At 41.0% G+C, this 24,636-nt stretch overlaps 1 protein-coding gene across 1 annotated transcript in view; it reads right to left on the reverse strand.

Moving 5' to 3' along the window:
• macrod2 (mono-ADP ribosylhydrolase 2) overlaps nucleotides 1-24,636 on the reverse strand; it is a 1,231,520-nt gene that overhangs the window by 16,660 nt on the left and 1,190,224 nt on the right. Inside the window, exon 15 of the mRNA XM_061910570.1 lies at nucleotides 1,883-1,921. Within this exon, the coding sequence (XP_061766554.1) occupies nucleotides 1,883-1,921 (39 nt within the window). The remainder of the gene's footprint in view (nucleotides 1-1,882; nucleotides 1,922-24,636) is intronic.

Raw genomic sequence — 24,636 nt, forward strand, 5'->3', positions numbered from 1 at the left:
TAACAGAGCAAGACAGGAACTAAAGCACAACGCACGGGAAACAACAACAAACTCAAAATAAGTCACGACAACCTGGTTGAGTCTCATTTTTTAACCTTTACTCCTGGTGGTGTGTTTCCGTATTTTTTTTAATGAAAAAAATGTGCCTTGGCTTAAAAAGGTTGAAAAACACTGCTGTAAAGGACACTGAAATAATAATGCACACAAGGACTGCTTTCTTCAATCATTTCTGTCTGACAAAAACTGTAAAGAGAATGCCTGCCTTACCACCTCACACATTAAAATGTCACCAGAATTTAGTTAGTAACTACCAACAATAATGTTCATTATATAGAATATATTAAAATATACGTGTGAAAAAAGTGGAACCTCGATTTGCGAACTCCTCTTTCTACAAACTTTTTGATTTACAAACCACAGGCCAAATACAAATATGCTTATGTTTACGAACCTTGTTTCGTTGTACAAACGTTTCATCCAACTATTGAGTGGTTGCAACTCAGCAATTTTGTGCCAGTCAGTCGGCAGTGCACAGTGCTGCTGTTAACTACTGCGCTGTGTGCTTTTCACACATTTTTTGTAGCCTTTTTACAACATGTTGCTGGTTTTGATAGCTCAATACGAGTCCAAAAAAGCCGTAAACAAACATGGTCTTGTGGTTAGAATGTCCGCCCTGAGATCAGTAGGCCGGGACTTCAAATCCCGGCCGAGTCATACCAAAGACTATATAAATGGGACCCATTACCTCAGCATCAAGGGTTGGAATTGGGGGTTAAATCACCAAAAGGATTCCCGAGCGCGGCCACCGCTGCTGCTCACTGCTACCCTCACCTCCCCGGGGGTAGAACAAGGGGATGGGTCAATTGCAGAGAGTAATTCACCACCACACCTAGTGTGTGTGTGACTATCAGTGGTACTTTAACTTTAACTTTAACCACAGCGTCGTCGACACAATGTTGAAAAAACACTGCATAACTACATGATTTGTAAAGGAATACAGAGGAAGAACCCATTATAAATAATCACTAATTTTCCCATCCCCACCACCCCAAAAAAAACAATAGTTATTTTAGCTTAATCTCTTTCATTGTCGAGTCAAATTAGGTATTTTTGCCAAATCCTCTCCTCCATGCAACTTGCCGGCATTGGAACAAAATAAACCACGATGTGCAAATACCATATGGTTGAACAAATACTAAAAATATTATAAGTCATATTCAAATGCAATTATGTCTGTAAATAATGTAAATAAATATAGGCAGTAGTTCTATTCCCAACCTTGTTCCTTATGCCACAAAGGTATTTTTACTGAAGATACTATTTTCCATTTTCTACCGCTTATTCCCTTTCGGGGTCGCGGGGGGCGCTGGCGCCTATCTCAGCTACAATCGGGCGGAAGGCGGGGTACACCCTGGACAAGTCGCCACCTCATCGCAGGGCCAACACAGATAGACAGACAACGTTCACACTCACATTCACACACTAGGGCCAATTTAGTGTTGCCAATCAACCTATCCCCAGGTGCATGTGTTTGGAAGTGGGAGGAAGCCGGAGTACCCGGAGGGAACCCACACATTTACGGGGAGAACATGCAAACTCCACACAGAAAGATCCCGAGCCTGGATTTGAACCCAGGACTGCAGGACCTTCGTATTGTGAGGCAGACTCACTAACCCCTCTGCCACCGTGAAGCCAAGATACTATCTTAAAATAGTATTTTGAATTGGATGCATCTGTATTGCATTCCTTTTCATAGCCTTATTGCTATTATATAAAGTGTTATCTTTCAGAAGCCAGGGGAGTGAAAGAAGAAGTGGACATCAATAGAGGCTTCTCTTGATTGTCAAGAGGCGTTAATACATCCATCCACCTATTTCCTCACCTCCATTGCTGGTGCCAGTCTCAGCCATCTCAGAGACATCTGTAATGAGAAGCACACACATAAAAACATGTTATTGTAAGATGCAAATTAATGCCTTGCATGTGTTATGGTAATAATGTACACCTAATAGCCTCTCATGCCTGGAAATACAATGCTTTCCTTGAATTGCACTTAAAAAAAGAACAAAACATACTCGAGAGTGGAGAGCGATGCGTGCAAAATTAATTACAAAGTGACATCCCTGTAAGGCAGCCTGCAAAACCCCCCTTTGGTCCAATCCTCCCTCCGCATCCTCTATACGGCCCGTTATCTCTGTAGTCACACAACTCTTTCCTCTTTCCTCGCTCCCCGAGCAAACCCTCGCTGCTTTCCCCTTTTTTGCAGCAACAATCGGGCAAACAAAGCACACCATAAAAATACCTGCTCTCCACCGGCAGCCTGGTGGCGCAGCGGCGACGTGAAATACAACCGCTTAGCTATGTAAGGAAGAAAAGAAGCATCTTGCAGTCTGCAGTGGACGTCAAGTAATCTCCAAGAGGAAGGCTGCAGCCTGTGTGAATGAACGGTGTGCAATAGGATGCAGACTTCGGAGTAAACAATGACATAAAAGTAACGTGTCTGTTCTATCACCACATCTTTCTTTGTGTTGTTTGCTTGCTCTCAGTCGTCACCTGTCTTGCTTGTACCAGGTTGCATCATTGTTTGACATGCGGCGTTCCATTCTCTGGAAATCTCAACCTTTATTGCTACCAGAATATATCCTCCCCGAAACAGTCGGTAGTTTATCTGATGCAACAATCTGAAGTGAAGTTTTTAATCCCCGATAGTCCAACAGCAGGAAGGAAGAAGCAAAAACACTTTTTTGGTGTGTGTGTGTGTGTGTGTGTGTGTGTGATTTAGTTCCAAAGCACAAAACTACCCAGAGGGGATGTTAACAATCTACAAAGCAAGTTTAGTGCTGACGTTTAAGAAAGGCGGCGTCGTTGCTTAAAAAGAGGCCAAATGCAGAAGAAAATACAATAAGTGTCCATGCATCAATTGCAATTAGAGCCCTACATTGTTAGCATATGTACTTGTGACATAACATCGAAACAAAACACAAATAATTATTCAATCAAAAGTTTCTTAGGGCAGTGGTTCTCAACTTTTTTTCAGTGATGTACCCCCTGTGAACATTTTTTCAATTCAAGTACCCCCAATCAGAGCAAAGCATTATTGGTTGAAAAAAAAAAGATAAAGAAGTAAAATACAGCACTATGTCATCAGTTTCCGATTTATCTATTAAATTGTATAACAGCGCAAAAATATTGTTAATTTGTAGTGATCTTTCTTGAACTATTTGTAAAAAAAAAAGATCTAAAAATAGCTAAAAACTTGTCGAAAAATAAACAAGTGATTCAATTATAAATTAAGATTTCTACCCATATAGAAGTAATCATCAACTTAAAGTGCCCTCTTTGGGGATTGTAATAGAGATCCATCTGGATTCATGAACTTAATTCTAAACATTTCTTCACAAAAAAAGACATTTTTAATATCAATATTTATGGAACATGTCCACAAAATATCTAGCTGTCAACACTGAATGTTGCATTGTTGCATTTCTTTTCACAGTTTATGAACTTACATTCATATTTTATTAAAGTTGTATTCAATAAATTTATTTATAAAGGATTTTATGAATTGTTGCTATTTTTAGAATATTTTAAAAAAATCTCACGTACTCCTTGGCATACCTTCAAGTACCCCCAGGGGTACGCGTACCCCCATTTGAGAACCACTGGCTTAGGTTATCAATACTTTGGGGCATAACTTGATGTAACCAACATATTACACATCTCAAAACCAGTGAAGTTGGCTCGTTGTGTAAATCGTAAATAAAAAGAACATGCAATGATTTGAACATCATTTTCAACCAATATTCAATTTAATTTACTGCAAAGACAAGATTCTTCTAACGTTCGAACTGGAAAACTTTGTTATTTTTTGCAAATATTAGCTCATGTGTAATTTGATGCCTGCAACATGTTTAAAATAAGCTGGCATAAGTGGTAAAAAAGACTGAGAAAGTCGAGGAATGCTCATCAAACACTTATTTGAAACATTCCACAGGTGAACAGGCTAACTGGGAACAGGTGGGTGCCATGATTGGGTATAAGAGCAGTCATTCACAAAAAAAGATGGGGCGAGGGTGACCACTTTGTGAACAAATGCGTGAGCATATTGTCGAACAGTTTAAGAACCACATTTCTCAACCAGCTATTGCAAGGAATTTAGGGATTTCACCATCTGCGATCCGTAATATCATCAAAAGGTTCAGGGAATCTGGAGAAATCACTGCACGTAAGCGATGGTATTACGGACCTTCGATCCCTCAGGCAGTACTGCATCATCAAGCGACATGAGTGTGTAATGGATATCACCACATGAGCTCAGGAACACTTTACTGTCAGTAACTACAGTTGGTCGCTACATCTGTAAGTGCAAGTTAATAGCCAAAGTCAGTTATCACCAACACCCAGAAATGCCGGCAGCTTTGCTGGGCCTGAGCTCATGTAAGATGGACTGATGCAAAGTGGAAAAGTGTTCTGTGGTCTGACGAGTCCACATTTCCCTTTTTTTTGGAAACTGTGGACGTCATGTCTTCCGGACCAAAGAGGGAAAGAACCATCCAGACTTTTACAGGCGCAAAGTTCAAAAGCCAGCATCTGTGATGGTATGGGGGTGTATTAGTGCCCAAGGCATGGGTAACTTACACATCTGTGAACGCACCATTAATGCTGAAATGTACATACGGGTTCTGGAGCAACATATGTTGCCATCCAAGTGATGTTATCATGGACGCTCCTGCTTATTTCAGCAAGACATTGCCAAGCCACGTGTTACAACAGCGTGGCTTCATATTAAAACAGTGCGGGTACTAGACTGGCCTGTCTGTAGTCCAGACCTGTCTCCCATTGAAAATGTGTGGCGCAATATGAAGCGTAAAATACGACAACGGAGACCCGGACTGTTGAACAACTTAAGCTGTACATCAAGCAAGAATTGGAAATAATTCCCCCTGAAAAGCTACTCAGTTCCCAAACGTTTACTGAGTGTTTTTAAAAGGAAAGGCCATGTAACATGTTAAAGATAAATGTTGAATTTAGATGTATATGTTAAATACAAATGTTACGACTAAAATTTTAATATCGTTTAATATGAATACATTTGGGGCTTCACGGTGGCAGAGGGGTTAGTGCGTGTGCCTCACAATACGAAGGTCCTGCAGTCCTGGGTTCAAATCCAGGCTCGGGATCTTTCTGTGTGGAGTTTGCATGTTCTCCCCGTGAATGCGTGGGTTCCCTCCGGGTACTCCGGCTTCCTCCCACTTCCGAAGACATGCACCTGGGGATAGGTTGATTGGCAACACTAAATTGGCCCTAGTGTGTGAATGTGAGTGTGAATGTTGTCTGTCTATCTGTGTTGGCCCTGCGATGAGGTGGCGACTTGTCCAGGGTGTACACTGCCTTCCGCCTGATTGTAGCTGAGATAGGCGCCAGCGCCCCCCCCGACCCCAAAAGGGAATAAGCGGTAGAAAATGGAAAATGGAGGCCATGTAACACAGTGGTAAAAATGCCCCTCTGCCAACTTTTTTGCAATGTTTTGTTGCCATTAAAGTCTAAGTGAATGATTATTTGGCAACAAAATATGAAGTTTCTCAGTTTAAACATTAAATACATTGCCCTTGCAGTCTATTTAATTGAATATAAGTTGAAAAGGTTTTGCAAATTATTGTAGTCTGTTTTTATTTATGAATTACACAACGAGCCAACGAGGCTTCACGGTGGCAGAGGGGTTAGTGCGTCTGCCTCACAATACGAAGTTCCTGCAGTCCTGGGTTCAAATCCAGGCTCGGGATCTTTCTGTGTGGAGTTTGCATGTTCTCCCCGTGAATGCGTGGGTTCCCTCCGGGTACTCCGGCTTCCTCCCACTTCCAAAGACATGCACCTGGGGATAGGTTGATTGGCAACACTAAATTGGCCCTAGTGTGTGAATGTGAGTGTGAATGTTGTCTGTCTATCTGTGTTGGCCCTGCAATGAGGTGGCGACTTGTCCAGGGTGTACCCTGCCTTCCACCCGATTGTAGCTGAGATAGGCGCCAGCGCCCCCCGCGACCCCGAAAGGGAATAGGCGGTAGAAAATGGATGGATGGACAACGAGCCAACTTCACTGGTTTTGGGTTTTGTATAAAGCAGTGTCTTTCTACATTACCACAACCAGCCACAACAACACAGTTAAAGTCACCCCTTGCTACATTGCGGCTTCACTACATTGCAGATACAAAAAAAAGGAAAACTAGCATAATTTATTTATTTTTTGCTTGAATGAATTGGTGAATCAACTTTAATTTATGTCCATCCATCCATCCATCCATGTCTGCTTATCCAGGGTCAGGTCGAGGGGGCAGCGGCCTGAGCACAGAAGCCCAGACTTTCTTCTACCCAGCTTTCGCGCAGCTCTTCCCGGGGGATCCCAAGGCGTTCCCCTGCCAGCTGGGAGACACAGGCTCAATTTGAATATCCCTCCTCCGTCCTTGTTTTTGCGTGAACATGTCAATTAAGAGGAATTCGAATCGAATTATCCGTCAGGTACGGAGGAAGGGCAGAGGGCAAAGTGCCTCCCTCGAAGCAAAGTGAGCTCGCAGACCAACTTACACTATCTAGTGTGAGGAGAAAGATGCCCAGAAGCCCAGAGAAGCGTACAAATATAAGTAATAAGCAATCATTTATTTTCCTAAAAATCATACTGGTGGTTTAGTCACACTTCAAACCTTTGCTAATGCACCCAAATATTTGCTTCAAACACAAACACACAATGAAACAACATTTTACATACCGCAAGTTGATGTGGCAGCACTTGCATATTTCGCATGAAACCTTGTCTTTGCGACAGTCTTCTTTTTAGTAAACACAGGCAGAAAAAAATTTAAGAATAGCACAAACAAAACATTGCGTGCAACGGCATCTTGAAAGTAAACCAACAATTCAAGTCTCATCTGCCTTGCGTCACTGCTGGCAAACGCTGAGGGTTGATGATGTAAAGAGATGTTTACTTTGTCATAATAATAATAATAACTTGGATTTATATTGCGCTTTTCTAAACACTCAAAGTGCTCACAGAGAAGTAGGACTCAACATTCATTCACACCTGGTGGTGGTAAGCTACATCTGTAGCCACAGCTGCCCTGGGGTAGACTGACGGAAGCGTGGCTACCAGTTTGCGCCTACGGACCCTCCGGCCACCACCAATCATTCATTCATCATTCACTCACCAGTGTGAGCGGCACCTAGGGCAAAGGGTGAAGTGTCCTGCCCAAGGACACAACGGCAGCGATTTCTTGGATGTCAATAGGTGGAAAGCGAACCTGCAACCCTCAGGTTTCTGGCCGGTCGCTCTACCCACTACGCCAGGGGTGTCAAACTCAAATACATGGTGGGCCAAAATTTAAAACTGAACAAAGCTGTGGGCCAAGGTTGAACAAATTAACCTTTTAATAGGGACCCGAACAAGTTTTGCAATGAATATTGAACAAGCAAGGCTTATATAGGGCAGCACGGTAGTGTAGGGGTTAGTGAATCTGCCACACAATACGAAGGTCCTGAGTAATCCTGGGTTCAATCCCGGGCTCGGGATCTTTCTGTGTGGAGTTTGCATGTTCTCTCCGTGACTGCGCGGGTTCCCTCCGGGTACTCGGGCTTCCTCCCAGGGAACAGGCAGAGCTTTTATAACGTAATAGTGCAAAATCAACTTTCAAAAAACAAACGAAAAAACATCAGTGGTATATTAAATAAAATCTAATTAAAAACATTAAAAACCTATTTTCTATTTGCAGCCTTCTAAAGTAAATATCAACATTAACTTTTTCCAAAGGCTAATAAATTCAAAAATAAAATAAAAATGAGGTGGGCGGGGTTTGGTGGTAGCGGGGGGTGTATATTGTAGCGTTCCGGAAGAGTTAGTGCTGCAAGGGGTTCTGGGTATTTGTTCTGTTGTGTTTGTGTAGTGTTACGGTGCAGGTGTTCTCCCGAAATGTGTTTTGTCATTCTTGTTTGGTGTGGGTTCACAGTGCGGCGCATATTTGTAACAATGTTAAAGTTGTTTATATGCCCACCCTCAGTGTGACCTGTATGGCTGTTGACCAAGTATGCGTGGCATTCGCATATGATTGTGTGAAAGCCGCATATATTATGTGACTTGGCCAGCACACTGTTTATATGGAGGAAAAGAGGACGTGACGACATGTTGTAGAGGACGCTAAAGGCAGTGCCTTTAAGGTACGCTCCCAATATTGTTGCCCGGGTGGAAATCGGGAGAATGGTTGCCCAGGGAGATTTTCGGGAAGGGCACTAAACTTCGGGAGTCTCCCGGGAAAATCGGGAGGGTTGGCAAGTATACGTATTAGCGGTGAATGTGGTGTTACCGGTGGGCCAGCTCTAATGTTAATTTGATATTGCCTCAAGGGTCAAATGAAATTAAACGGCGGGCCAAATTTGGCCCGCGGGCCAGAGTTTGACACCCATGATTTAGACTGTTAAACAGAGGCATGATAGTCCGACCAAGTGTCAACTGTCACATGATTCACATGTGCATGCTTACCAAAGGGTGCTGCTGCTAAAGCAGATGGTGAGCCACGTGGATATCGCAACATGTGTGGGAAGAGATATTCTGTCATGTCTGCCTTATTAAACAGGCTAGCATAGGTTCGTAACACAATGCAGGATTCCAGATGCTCTTTCCCTCTACCTCCCCTCTTCTTTATACTTTAAACAAGCTGGAATAGCAGAATCTTTCTATAAAACCAATTAGCAACTGGAATAAAAGCAGTAATCTCATAATCTCAACGTGGCCCTGAGAATATACTGTTTCCAAGGTAACGTTTGTCTGAGTCATACAATAATTTGACTCCTGTGTGAGCTGACAGTGTAGAAGCCATCATTTAGGGGAGGATGTGTGTGCGTGCGGATTGTGGTAAACACATAAACAAGACGGGGGCAAGAGAAAAACAGTCTTCTGTCAAAGTTCTAGTGGAGGAGAGGCTCTGTCCACAGAGGGCTGATAAGAAAAACAGGAGACAGAATGGACACCCTCAGCAGGAAAGTAGACCCACTTACACTGGTGATTCGAAACACTGGGACCTTGGACCCCGAGGGGGACTTAAAAGTGTCTCCTTTTCTTCGCTATGGTATGTAAATCGCTGGTATGCTTGGTAAAAGAATTTGAGTTAATCTGTGGCTCTGCGAAACACAAACACAAAGGGACTCCACAAAAATGAGCAATAACAATTAGACGCTGGGTGAAAATATTCTACAATAGAAAATGAATCAGTAGCACGAGTGCTCTTATTTGCATATGTAAGACAAAGAAGAGGAAGGAGGAGGGTTGTGGCATTAGTCATACTCATATGCAGACAAGCAGAAAATTACATCCACCCCAACGTCCATTCATTTATTGGACAAGAGGTGGTAACAAGACATGCCAGCATAAGTGTACTGCATCACAACACTCAAGCATTGCAGTCTTTTAACTGGCCAACAACAGCAAGTTTAACAGTATACAGTGCAGCCTCCAGATATGAACCCATCACTGTACACACTTTTCGATTTATGAACCGCAGACTGAATACAAATATACTTCCGTGTATGGACCTTGTCTACGTATACCAATTTTTCATCCACCCATTGTGTGCCTGCAGTACAGCCATTGTGGGCGGGCTGATCCATCGCCAGTGCTCACTGCTCATTGTTTGTCTGGTCAGTGTTCAGTTCAGTTCAGTTCCAGTTTATTTCGAACATGCATAGGATACAATGTAATGCATTACAAAAATATGAGTTGTTTCATTACAGCACGTCCAAAAAAGAGTAGGAAGAAGCATAGTTTATTTAATCCTACACCTTTTCATACCATAGCAATTTTTATCCTATTTCCTTCTCCTCAGTAATTATGTATTTGTTCACTGTTCTGAACATCCATCCATCCATTTTCTACCGCTTATTCCCTTTCGGGGTCGCGGGGGGCGCTGGCGCCTATCTCAGCTACAATCGGGCGGAAGGCGGGGTACACATACATAATAAATACATAATATACCATAGCAATCAAACAAAATTAAATACATAAATAATAATTTTCTCAATAAAAAAAGTAAAAAAAAAAGGTTCAAGATGTTCATTAGAATTGTTGTTGTTTGTGAACATTTGTAGTTTGAACCGTCTCTTAAACTGAATCATATTGGTGCTTTTCTTTGGTTAATCCGTTCCATAATTTAATTCCACATACTAATATACTAAAGGTTTTAAGTGTTGTATGAGCATACAAATGTTATAAATTAGATTTTCCTCTCAGTTATATTCCTCCTCTTTTGTTGAGAAGAATCATTGTACATTCTTGGGTTGCAGGTTATAGTTTGCTTTATACATAATTTTAGCTGTTTGCAAATGCACCAAATGGTTGAATTTCAATAATTGTGATTCAATAAATAAAGGGTTTGTATGTTCTTTATTTCTAACATTATGTATTATTCAAATTTATCTTTTTTGTAACACATTTAGTGAATGAAGGGCACATTTGTAGTAGTTTCCCCATATTTCTACACAATAACTCAGATATGGTAACACTAGTGAGCAGTAGAGAATATGAAGTGATTTTTGGTCTTGAACGTGTTTTATTGTATTCATTATTGATATGTTTCTTGCTACTTCATGTCGTGTATTTTTTTACATGAGATTTCCAATTAATTTTATCATTTTACAATAATGTTGCAGGTTTTTGCTACTGTGCTCAGTTATATTGATTGATTGATTGATTGATTGATTGAAACTTTTATTAGTAGATTGCACAGTTCAGTACATATTCTGTACAATTGACCACTAAATGGTAACACCCGAATAAGTTTTTCAACTTGTTTATGTCGGGGTCCACGTAAATCAATTCATGGTATAACACACTAAGTTCTACTTGGTGTGTTTTTTTCCCAGCCTTTAAACATAATTTTTCCAATTTTGCTAGCTAAATGTAAGTTCAGAGAAAGCAATGGACAAGTGATGTGTGGTTTGAAACATTCATGAAGTATCCACAGCGTTGTCGACATACCCCCATTTCAATAGGAGGGGCCTTTTTCCACCAGAGGATCTTTAACATAAAGTTTACTTTTTACCTGGATAAATAAAATACCCCCCTGCGTTTCCAACAAAAACTACTGGTTTGTATAAAGTTCCACAGGAACTATTGTAGTTCCTAGTAGTTAGGTTGTACTTTGAAAAGTTGTTTAATAACTTTTGAGGGGCAAGCTGTGTTGTAAAATGCTGACTGGTTTAACACAATTGGGGCTTTTCGAAAACTTTGTATTTGAAATTTCAACCGACATTACAGTCTACGGGACAACTTTTATTTTCTTTCGTCTTTTGTGTATTTCTATTACAAACTACTTGATTAAGGAGAGAGAAAAGAACGATGAGAACTTTCGACTTGCAGGAACGTTTGTTGGGCATCTGTGAGCTGATGATGGCTGATTTGTGGAACTATCTTGCAGTGTTTTTTACTCAGCTGGAGTTTCTAAACTAGTATGGCATTTAATGCTTAATATTTAGAAGCTTCACTTTGATATGCGATGCTACAAGAAGCAGATTGACTCTTTTAAACTTATTCACAGAAGAATATAAAGTATTCAGCTGGACTTCAAAGCGGTGACTACAGTTGATCATTGGGACTCTGAAACCTTGTTTTATAAGAAAGAATATTTCGCTCAATCTGATGTGATTATGCTGCCATCATCAGCTAAACACTGACAATTATGTTGTATATTTTGTTATTTACAGCTAAAATGGATCATAAGGACTTATTCATTATTCATCATTTATTTAGGGGACCACTTCCCGACTGTTGGATATTGTGGACAAAAGCCTGACTTCTAATGCAGAATTTGGTTCACGGTTTGTATATTATTGCTTTATATTTTATTTACTTACACTTCAACATCTGACCTAATATTGTCTGTTTATGTACATGGTATGAGTGTAGAAACATTCTGTACCTCTATGCCATACGTCATCAGCTTGATTTGTATAAACTACCCTAAACATTGAAATGCAGTGGGAACACAAAGTACACGGACCAACAGGAACCTATTGTTCCAGGAACTAAAAGGTTGTAGGAACCCAAGAATTCTGAAATTTGCATGGAAAAGGGCCTAGTGGGTTTTTGTAAAGGTGAGTAGTGTGTTCTCAACCTTTTTTTCTATTACAAATAGAGATGTACCAACTCTTAAGTTATTATGCTCCTTTTCTACTACACATACAGTGCCAACTGGATTACCCACATTTTGCTATTTAAAAAAATCAAACGGTACACCACAGTCTCTACTTTGTTGCAGTGTCCCATTTTTTTTATCATGACAGCCCTCTTGAATTAAACTTGTCTTTGTCGTCTTACGGCCACTACCAATCACAGGAGGCCCTCATTTATTGCATATTAGCATTTGCCCTTAACCATACTTGCCAACCCTCCCGGATTTTCCGGGAGACTCCCGAAATTCAGGGCCTCTCAAGAAAACCTCCTGGAAGAAATTTTCTCCCAAAAATCTCCTGAAATTCAGCCGCAGCTGGAGGCCACGCCCCCTCCAGCTCCGTGCGGACCTGAGTGGGGACAGCCTGTTTTCATGTCCGCTTTCTCACTATATAAATAGCTTGCCTGCCCAATCACGTTACAACAGCTACGGATTTGAATAAAAAACTGCACACACAAGGAGACAAAGCAGAAGAACAAGGAAGTTACAGCCATGGCGACGCCGTCTGTAATAGAGTGATTCTATGTTGTCTGTTGCGATCTCCTGGTGAATGTTGGCTATAGCGTTATGGGGTTGCTTTTTGATTGGCCAACGATTTACGTGGTGTTGGGCACCTGATGGCAAGTGTGGGAGTCTGTTCTGAAGCCCACAGGAAAGAGACATAGCTTCATCACCTCGCCTGGTTATTGACTCCAACCCAATATATTCCACAGTCGACGAGCAAAATGAAGAAATAAATGGCAGAACAAAGGTTACTCAAATACTGAGCGGTAAGTGTTGTTGTTTTGTTTTTTTTAGTAACTAGCAAGCACAGTACAGTTAGTAGAACAACTGTGTTTTTATTACTGTGTATTTGATAGGTACCGTCTGAAATTCAACTATTTATTTTATTTATATATATAATGAAATAAATATATATAGCTAGAATTCACTGAAAGTCAAGTATTTCATATATATATATATATATATATATAAATATATATATATATATATATATATATATATATATATGAAATACTCAAGTTGGTGAATTGTAGATGTAAATATATTCCTCCTCTTAGCCATGCCCCCGCCCAACCACACCCCCTACCACGCATCCCCCCATCCCAGACCACGACCCCCCACCCAACACCCCCCACCTCCTGAAATCAAAGGTCTCAAGGTTGGCAAGTATGCCCCTAACAGAGATGTGTAGTCATCATGTTACTGTGTATTGGATAAAACACTTTAGGCTACATACAGTAAGAAGGGAATTAATATGGCCCCATTTGTCACAGTACCTGACACATGAAACATGGCAAATTGTGTGTGTGTGTGTGGGGGGGGGAACGCTTCAGAGTTTTAAGTCTACATAACATAGACAACAGCGCACATACTACTTAGTATGGTAATTGATTGCTACTGTATTCACTCCAAGTAACAATGAGCACATGGCTACTTAATATGGTAATTTATTCACATGTGGATCGAGACTTCGGTTGAGAGAGAGAGACAGAGAGAGACAGAGAGAGAGAGAGAGAGAGAGAGAGAGAGAGAGAGGATGAGAATCACTGCGTGAGGCAGGTAACGTTAGCCAACAACTATTTGTTAATTACATTATTTTGATTTTGATTTGACTCACACTGTAACTCCTAGATGGATTTAAGAAAGTTATTCGCCCGCATCAGAGAACAAGCAGCAGGAATGAGAGATGTAAGTGAAGTCCTAGCTAGCTAGGCAACATCATTGTCTTAAGTTGATGCTAAGTTAGCTAACCTTATTCCTTGTATCAAGACAAACATTAATTTGCTGTACGAGCTGTCGGGGGAATTTCCAATCAACATGAAACATCATGTTGGTTATTGTCTGCTGGTTCTGCATCAATGATGATTTGGAGTAAGCATGTGTGAGTTGAGTGCTTCTCAAATGGTTTATCTTCAGGAAGAAAAACATTTTTCCATATCATCAAGTCGTGAGCCAAATTTTTAAATCATTCAAGTTTATTTCACAGAAAAATAGCACAGTAGACTTGTCTTGTTAATCGGTGTGACTTTGACTAAAATAATCTTGTTTTGTCACCAGAAAAATGGCTACAGCTAAAGCATCTGGTTTTGTTTACAGAAAAAATAGTAACATTTCTGTATTTGTTTTCAGAAAGATGGCTGAAAATATCGGGTTTTGTTGCCCCATTTAGATTTAAAAAATATATATATTTCCATGTCTGTCCTGAGTCCTCCTCAAACTTGTTAGTCGGTTTGCCTTTTGCTAAAATACTCACTAATTGTCACAAGAAAAATGGCAATAAATATATGGTTTTGTTGCCACAATTAGATTTTTTTCTCCCTAAACTTTTTTTTTTTATGCACACATCTGACTGTGACTCACTGAAAATGACACACAATCCAATTTTATGTCACGACCCCCCAGTTGGGAACCACTGTTCAACTGTATAACAGTTACTGTAATATTTCCATGTCCGTCCAGAGTGATTGACCACTTTGCAAAAATGAAAACGAGACGTTACAGTTTACTTCTCAGAAAATGATTCCCTGAACAGACACACAACAGTTGTTCATTTATTCTACTACTGTGGCTTTATTGTTTTGTGTATATTTTATAGTTTTGTGTATCTGAAATAGGATTCGCCACATTGCCATAAATGGAAATAAAATAAAATAAAAGAACCCAGAGATGTAGGGGTGCTTTATTTTTTGTTTTACTTTTGTAGATGTTACATTTGCAGACGATTACTGCAATATACGTATATTTCAAAAAGATTCATTGCTCTTCCTTTTTGCTTTTACCAGTAGCAGTTTAGAAGTCTGGAGTAAAAAAGTGCACAAGTAGGTCAAATGCATTAGTTAATTTCAGGTGGTTAATCAAAGATCCATACAACATTATCTGATATGATTTCATAGTTTAAAGCACTATTTATGTATTTTTTATGATAAATAAGTGCTAAAAATGTTTTTGCTTGCGCGTTTTGCAAGCTCACATGAATTATTTGTGCCCCAGGTGTGCCCCAGTACAGTATTAGGTCTAGTGACGCCCCTGGTACCCACTCAACGTCTTATTATGCTCTTCCTCGTTTGATTTCAATTGGCATACGAAATTACCTCCTTCAAATCATGTATGCTTCATTATAAAACTACACAACTGAAATAAAAAAGTATAGTGCAAGACATTCACAATAAATTATTTCCCTTGACAAGTCAGAAAGTGGCAAGGCCACGAGTTGCTAAGCAGAATTCCAGAGCTCAATCATGACTGCAACCAAGGCAATGAAACAAACAATTCAAATAATTGAATAGGCAGTCATACCAATGAGGTTTGTGGAACGAAGCTTGAACAGGAAGTTTGAAAAGATTAGCAATTTAATCTCATGAAGCTTATGAAATATTAATTTTGGAATGCTGTATACAATATACAGTTCATACCCATCTGCAGGATCTGTTAGACTACTGTCCTGCCTCAAATATTCAGAGTAGCCACTGTTCTTGTCATTCTGCCCTCGTCAGCCCACAGTTGCCAACAAAGCAGTGTGGGAACCTTCTCAGCTTAATGTTGTAGACATTAAAGGCCTACTGAAATGAGATTTTCTTATTTAACGGGGATAGCAGGTCCATTCTATGTGTCATACTTGATCATTTTGCGATATTGCCATATTTTAGCTGAAAGGATTTAGTAGAGAACATCCACGATAAAGTTAGCAACTTTTAGTCACTAACAGAAAAGCTCTGTCTTTACCGTAAGTCGCAGACGATGACGTCACATGTTGATGGCTCCTCACATCCTCACATTCTTTTTAATGGGAGCCTCCAGCAGCAAGAGCTATTCGGACCGAGAAAATGACAATATCCCCATTAATTTGAGCGAGGATGAAAGATTTGTGATTGAGGATATTGATAGCGACGGACTAGAAAAAAAATAAAATAATAAAAAGGTAAAAAAAATAAAAACGCGATCGCATTGGGACGGATTCAGATGTTTTTAGACACATTTACCAGGATAATTCTGGGAAATCCCTTATTTTTCTATTGTGTTGCTAGTGTTTTAGTGAGTTTAATAGTACCTGATAGTCGGAAGGGTGTATCCACAGGTGTCTTGAGGCCAGCATTATGGACGGCACAAGCTCAGCCGATCTCCGGTAAGTGGCGACTTTTTACCACAATTTTCTCACCGAAAACTGCTGGTTGACATTTGGTCGGGATCCATCTTCGCTTGACCGCTCTGATCCATAGTAAAGCTTCACCTCCGGGAATTTTAAACAAGGAATCACTGTGTGTTTGTGTGGCTAAAAGCTAAAGCTTCCCAACTCCCATCTTTCTACTTTGACTTCTCCATTATTATTTGAACAAATTGCAAAGGATTCAGCAACACAGATGTCCAAAATACTGTGTAATTATGCCGTTAAAGCAGATGACTTTTAGCTGTGTGTGTGCGCAGCGCTAATATTTCCGAACAGTCCGTGACGTCACGCGTATACGCCATCATTCCGCGAGGTTTTCAACAAGAAACTCCCGGGAAATTTAAAATTGCAATTTAGTAAACTAAAAAGGCCGTATTGGCATGTGTTGCAATGTTAATATTTCATCATTGATATATAAACTATCAGACTGCATGGTCGGTAGTAGTGGGTTTCAGTAGGCCTTTAACACTATTTTTATTTTGTTGCAAAGCAACATCACTTTTTGTTATCTGGAATTCCTTCACTCTTCAGAAGAAGTAAGGTAAAAATTTAAGTTGGGGTGTCGGTATAGGGAATCTCTATTCTTTGGATGTCGAAACTAGTTGTCTCACCATCTCAACGAAGGACAGACCATTTCTTCAACTTCAAGCACCAGAAGCTGAATACATCACTCTTGAAATTCAATTATTGCCTAAACCGATTTAAATGTTGCATTTTTTTAAGCTGATTGGTGAAGATCTTGACGTTTTGCAGCTGTAATGGAGCGAATAGAAGCTGACTACTGGCCCAACAGAATCTCTTTTTTAAACAATAAGAGAGAGAAAACGTCAGGGTCAGTACCCCAGTGTTTTTGCATCGCTCTCAATGGCTGAGAAAATAATTAATTTTCAAATGCAAAGCAGGTGGTCTTTGAGGGACTTGGTGCCGGCCATGTATATTAAACAAGCATTAAAGAACCCCTCATTAAACTTGGCATGGACTAATAGCCAAGGGCCCGATATGTCCAATGCAAAGATAATTAAAAACATCTCCCCACTTAGGCTAAACAAGAAATGGTGGGCCTCAACAGGTGCCCAACAAAAAGAAGTAATGAGCTCATAAATGTGGAAAGAAGCCCATTTTCATATGTTAATGTTAAGTTTGTTGTAGAAGCTTGTGCAAATAGCTCAGTTACTCTCAAAACAAGAGGGAGGGAAATAGTTTGTGTCTAAAGGGGGGTAAGTGTTTCATAGCTGGAGTTTTCTTTGCAGCGAGAAGGAACACTGTCTAACAATCCGAGCCAATTAAGGAGCACTGAGCTGTGACCTGCGGGCTCTGGAGATGAAAACCCGCCTGCTTTGTAAACTCTCTGGTCTCCCCTCGTCTCAACTGCTTTGCCTTGGAAGCCAAGAGTCTTCATTGATATTCCGTCTTTCTTCTCCCCGAAGAAAGGCCAAGGCGTTGTGGTCACTAAGAAGCATTCTGCTCCCTCCTGGTATGAGTACGTTTGCGGTAGTGGCTGTGCTGTTGTGGCTCCGAGTGGGGGTGAGGGGTCCACTCAACAGACTGAAAAGGCCCGAGCTAAGTACAAGGGCTTGGACCATGCATGGCAGGATGAGAGAATGTTGCAAAGGAGTGAAACAGGCAGGACAGGACAGGAGAGGACACCATTTGATTTGGGTGGCAGAAGAAAAAAAACATACTGTACGCCAGCAAAGATAAAGGGAAAAATTACCATGGATGAAACTTTGACTACCGTATTTCCTTGAATTGCTGCCGAGGCGCTAATTATTTTAAAACATCTTGTCACTCTGGCACTTACCAAAGGCATGCAGTAAAAAAAATAAGTGTGATGTAAGCTTGGACCTTAAATTCTACTGAATAGCTTTTAATCTTCTTCCCTTTGTGCGATTTCAAAGTACAAGTATTGAAATCAGCCTCCTCCATTTTGAAAATGATGACAGGGGAAGTGTCACTTGTGATGTCACGAGTTTGACCAGGCGGTAATACCAAGCATGCGCTAATTATTTCGCGAAGCGATTTTGACCCGGCAGTAATTCAAGCCAGGCGCATACTATATGCCCTGCGGCAATTCAAGGAAATACGGTAGATCGGGGGTCGGCAACCCGCGGCTCTGGAGCCGCATGCGGCTCTTTAGCGCCGCCCTAGTGGCTCTTTGGAGCTTTTTCAAAAATATATAAAAATGGAATAAGATGAGGGGGAAAAAAAACATATTTTTTGTTTAAATATGTTTTCTGGAGGAGAACAAACACAAAGCATCCTAATTGTTATAAAGCACACTGTTTGTATTAAACATGCTTCATTGATTGGAGTATTTGGCGAGCGCCGTTTTGTCCTACTAATTTTAGGACAAATTCACCGAAGTTTGTTTACATGTATAACTTTCTCCGACTTTCTAAGACGTGTTTTATGCCACTTCTCATTTTGTTCACCTAACTTTTAACGTTGTGCACGAATGCACAAAGGTGAGTTTTGTTGATGTTATTGACTTATGTGGAGTGCTAATCAGACATATTTGGTCACTGCATGACTCCAAGCTAATCGATGCTAACATGCTATTTAGGCTTGCTGTATGTACATATTGCATCATTATGTTTCATTTGTAGCTATATTTGAGCTCATTTAGTTTCATTTAAGTCCTCATAATTACATTTATAACTCATGACACACTATCTGTATGTAATATGATAAACAAATGATAAATGGGTTGTACTTGTATAGCGCTTTTCTACCTTCAAGGTACTCAAAGCGCTTTGACACTACTTCCACATTTACCCATTCACATACACATTCACACACTGATGGAGGGAGCTGCCATGCAAGGCGCCAACCAGCACCCATCAGGAGCAAGGGTGAAGTGTCTTGCTCAGGACACAACGGACGTGACGAGGTTGGTTCTAGGTGGGATTTGAACCAGTGACCCTCGGGTTGCGTTCGGCCACTCTCCCACTGCACCACGCCGTCCCTGTATAGCTTTTATTTTTTTGCGGCTCCAGACGGATTTGTTTTTGTATTTTTGGTCCAATATGGCTCTTTCAACATTTTGGGTAGCCGACCCCTGGACTAGATGAAGTAAAGTCAGTAGAGAGTCTCTGCTGGTTTTGTTATTCTCTCCTTCTAGTCATTTTTTATCCGCTGTGCAAAACAGTGAGCGACAACAATAGTAGTTTGTCAAAAGACACACAAAGAAAAAGTGAACGAGAGTTACGCAGAGATGAGAAAGCGTAAGTGAATACCTGACCGAGCGAAGCACTAAAAGAAATAAATGACACAAAAATAGACAAAGAAGAGGAAAAAAAATTGCAAAAGAGACCTCCCTCTGTGTGACCTACATACCTGCTGTCAGTGGTGGCCTGCTACGCTCTCATCACTTGCTGAATAACTTTACATAATCTCTCCACGCACCGAGCTGAACGCTTGTGTCTTCCATCCTGATTGTGGTTTACTATTTCAAATCCAGGGACAATCTGGGGAATGTTTGATTCGACAAGGTGATGTAAAACCTGGGTTACAATAATTGGACAGACCGCAGAAATGAATGTGTAGGCAGGGCGTGTTTGTATGTCTGACAAGAGGAGTTCATTTGCAGTTAGGAAAAGGATGGTTTTTCACAAGAGTTCATGCGATGAAGCGGTCACCAGTCAGTGTAATCAAAGTGCCTATATTGACTGCAGTAAAAAACAGGAGCACTTGCAGAGTGGTGTCCATCAGCAAAAGGTCAGCCATATCGGGCAGACGTATTGGCAGACCTCAAGAGAGCCATGCACTCAACGGTCGTAATATTAAAACCACAAATAGTGAACAACATCGACTATCTTGTTACAATGGCAGCTGTCAGCAAACATAATATTACAGATTTACATTTCACATTTGATGTGCGTGAAGCACTCCACATAAGCCGATCCTCTAAGATTACTTGACCATGGTACTCCGGCTGCAGCAGGCAGCTGCTTTCCATCAGCAATCTACACACCTGTCGCAGATGAGCTTCCAGGCCTGCTTAAGCCAGTGCAAACCTGCGTTCTGGGCTAGAACGTGGCGACCTGTTCAGAACAGTAGGCTGACTCATCTAGCTCTATGCACCCTCTGTCTCTCTGTGTGTTGTCTCCCCCTCCCTGTTCATTTGTCTCGTGTCCCCTTGTCGACTTCCAGCAGCATTCCTTCATTCTCGCATCACGAGAAGTGTGTCTCGTCTCCCTGTATTCCCTTTAGTTCCTTAGCTCCCTTGTGGTTTTCGACCTCCCACCTGGATACAGACTTTTGACGGCTCGCTATTGCCCTCGACCTCCTGCCTGTCTCTGGACCTTCGAGCGTGCCTTGCCCCTCTTGGACTTGCGCCTCTCGCTCAACACTCCTGTTAACACTCCTCAGCTAATCGCTACACATAGTCACACCATACACATTTAGGATTAGTTTACACACTTCATTTCTTGTTATATATAAATTATGAATAAATAAATGGGTTGTACTTGTATAGCGCCTTTCTACCTTCAAGGTACTCAAAGCGCTTTGACACTACTTCCACATTTACCCATTCACACACATTCACACACTGATGGAGGGAGCTGCCATTTAAGGCGCTATAACTAGCACCCATCAGGAGCAAGGGTGAAGTGTCTTGCTCATGATACAACGGACGTGACAAGGTTGGTATTAGGTGGGGATTGAACCAGGAACCCTCGGGTTGTGCACGGCCACTCTTCCACTGCGCCCAACGACATCCCATTTTCTTCCCCTGTACCGTAATACGTATTGTTCACACGGTAGATCTACTGCACAACTAAAGCGCCCATAGCGTTGTCGTACTTAACATTGGTCTAGAACAGACCTGGGGTAATTAAGGCCCGGGGCCACATGCGGCCCGTTAAGTTTTTCAATCTGGCCCGCCGCACATTCCCAAACAGTTTTTTTAGATCCTTAAGATGGAAACTTTAGTTGCCATTATGGGCAATGATTTTTCAAATGACCGTAAATTTGGAACTATACAAAGTCTTTCAATGGTTGGAATCTGCGCTTTTGGATGATATACTAGTTACTTAGTTAGGGAAAACTTATCAAGGAGCTCTTTGTATTATTAGGTCCGACTTCCGCTTGGGATGGTTTCCTGCTGGCTCCGCTGTGAACGGGACTCTCGCTGCTGTGTTGGATCCGCTTTGGACTGGACTCTCGTGACTGTGTTGGATCCATTATGGATTGAACTTTCACAGTATCATGTTAGACATCCATTGCTTTCCTCCTCTCCAAGGTTCTCATAGTCATCATTGTCACCGACGTCCCACTGGGTCATTATTGTCACCGATGTCCCACTGGGTGTGAGTTTTCCTTGCCCTTATGTGGGCCTACCGAGGATGTCGTTGTGGTTTGTGCAGCCCTTTGAGACACTAGTGATTTAGGGCTATATAAGTAAACATTGATTGATTGATTGATTGATTGTATTGTACCATATGTCCCGGCAAGAAATCTGCATTCAAAGGACACCGGCTTATTAGTGATTCCCAGAGCCCAAAAATAGTCTGCGGGCTATAGAGCGATTTCCATTCGGGCTCCAGTACTCTGGAATGCCTTCCCGGTAACAGTTTGAGATGCTACCTCAGTAGAAGCATTTAAGTATCATCTTAAAACTCATTTGTATACTCTAGCCTTGAAATAGACCCCCATTTTAGACCAGTTTATCTGCCGTTTCTTTTCTTTTTCTCCTCTGTTCCCCTGCCCACATATGCGGTCCTCTCCAAGGTTTCTCATAGTCATCATTGTCACTGTCACCGACGTCCCACTGGGGTGAGTTTTCCTTGCCCTTATGTGGGCTCTACCGAGGACGTCGTTTTGGTTTGTGCAGCACTTTGAGACACTAGTGATTTAGGGCTATATATACAAACATTGATTCATTGATACTATGTTAATGTAATTAGTTACTTTGGTAATGTAAGTCACAGCGGCTCAGACCAGGCACAAAGCAGTGTGGGTGGGGAGCGTTTCCACAGAGTGTTTCCAGAGCCTGATATGTGTCAGGGACAGACGAGGAAGGAGATTTTTTACACAAAAGTTCTAAAGCTTAGTGATATATCAGATAATAGGTGTTTTTTTCCCCTCGTTTTTTCACGTTAATATTTTGCTGTGTTTGTTAAACTTTGTTGCGTTTCGCATGATTGTAAAATATGTCAATCGACGTTCATTTGTTGTCAATATTCAGTGTTTTATTGTTCATTGTTAATATTGTAAATCCCACATTCTTTATTTTCATGAACATTCTGGGTGTCTCATTCAGTAAAAAAATGTAAAATTCCATTTTGTTTTGTAAGGCGGTCCGTCATAACGTTTTTACCATTTCGATTGATTGATTGAAACCTTTATTAGTAGATTGCACAGTACAGTACATATTCCGTACAATCGATCACTAAATGGTAACACCCCAATAAGTTTGTCAACTTGTTTAAGTCGGGGTCCACCACCCCCCACCTCCCGAAATCGGAGGTCTCAAGGTTGGCAAGTATGTACTGGGCGCAAAAACAGCAAGAAAGGTCGACACAACTCGGTCGGGAAAAACACAGTCAATTGCCGTTGTACATAATGTACAGGATACGAGTGTAACCACTACTCTCTCTAATTATGAACTAAATAGTGAGTTTACTATGCTGTTGTTATCTCGTGATGCAGCTGTCGATGTAATGTCATGATGCAGCGATCAATATTAACCCTGGACCCCTCTATCCAGGGATCACCCTAAAAAGCTGTGAACAATGAATAAGCATTCCTCTGAAAAAAATGGCCTGTTTAGGACTTGTTTGAAGTTGTCAGTTTTTGCTGCAAACTTTATAAAAATAATTATAATAATAATTTGTAATATATACGCATTTTTCTAATTGAGACTATCATTTTGATTGTTGAAAACAATTAAACTGTAACCCACATCAGCAGGATAGCTTTTCAATGAAAAGCCATTGATTTACTCAAAACAAGGAAACTGATATATCTGTTTTTGCATCTCAACTCTTCAACTTTTACCCTGTCAGTGTGTGTGTGTCTGTCAGTCTGGGTTATGGCATAGTTGCACATGCGTCATTTGCCAGAAAAGCAAGCCCAAATAAGCAACCGCACGTTCATACACAAGCCCAAACAACACGGCCCACCACTAATGAACTTTACAAGCGAATTCAGCAAAAAAAGTTGCTTATGATAAGCTGACTTGTCAACGCCGCTACTGCTTGCAGCCAGGAACTCTGGGGAACACTGATAACTCAACTTACAGCGACAGCGGATGGAAATAATTGCGTAGAGAGAGACATACCACGGCTTGGAGGCCAAACTTGCCATTCGATTGACATTTTTTTTTAGTCCATTTCTGCTCTCAATTTAATCCTGTGACTCAACATCAGCTGGAACACTGTTGCTTTTACACCCTTAAAAATCATGCCCACAGTGACGCTGCGGACATGATTTTGCTGAAACACGCAAGAGTGGACACTTGATTTTACGACACACTTCACTTCCGTTGGACGTAGACTAGGTGTAACTTAGGCTTCATTTACACTGCACACCAAATTGGACTTTTTTGCCCTCAAGTGACGCAGATTGGATTTTTTTCCCAGGTAAACGCTCCAAAGTGCTTTAAATCTGATCTTTTGGCATTCGACTCAGGCAACATACGAAGGTAGTCCTGAATCCGACTGGAATCTGATTATTTCAAATTTGACTTAATTCCAAACGCAATACGACCTGAATGTGATTTTTTTTCGTCAGCTTTGGCTGAGCTATGTCATTCGTGAGTTTTAGAAAAATTATGTGTGAATTATCAAAAAACTTTCCGCTCTCTGAGTTTCCATTGAGCAGATGAGACCTTCCAAACAAGGTCTTGGAAGATTCCGCTGTGTACGTTGGAATGACACGGGAGGGGTTATCCATTGTCCTCAAAGACCTGACAAAGCTGAATCCAGGACGAGCCCAAGCCCGAGGCATCATCTTCTTTTGTCTTCAATGTGAACGACAACAATGACTGTTTACATACACCCCATTTCTGTTTTGACATGTGTTGTTGAGTAAAAATTGAATATCTAAATAAAAGAGGAAACGTAAACCCTTTTCATCAGAGCTTGGTGAAGAAACTGTACAGACAGTACAGGGGCAATGTCGCTCCTCAAGATTGAGTCCAAATTTAAGTCTGTCTCTATTTGATTTGTCTTGTTTAATAGATGTCATCAGTGTTTGAACCTGACAGTGAGCACCAGAAAGACGTAGTGACGAGTGGAAATGGATATTCTCTCACAAGAT

This window comes from Nerophis ophidion, linkage group LG09, assembly GCF_033978795.1.
Source record: "Nerophis ophidion isolate RoL-2023_Sa linkage group LG09, RoL_Noph_v1.0, whole genome shotgun sequence".
Taxonomy (NCBI): Eukaryota; Metazoa; Chordata; class Actinopteri; order Syngnathiformes; family Syngnathidae; genus Nerophis; species Nerophis ophidion.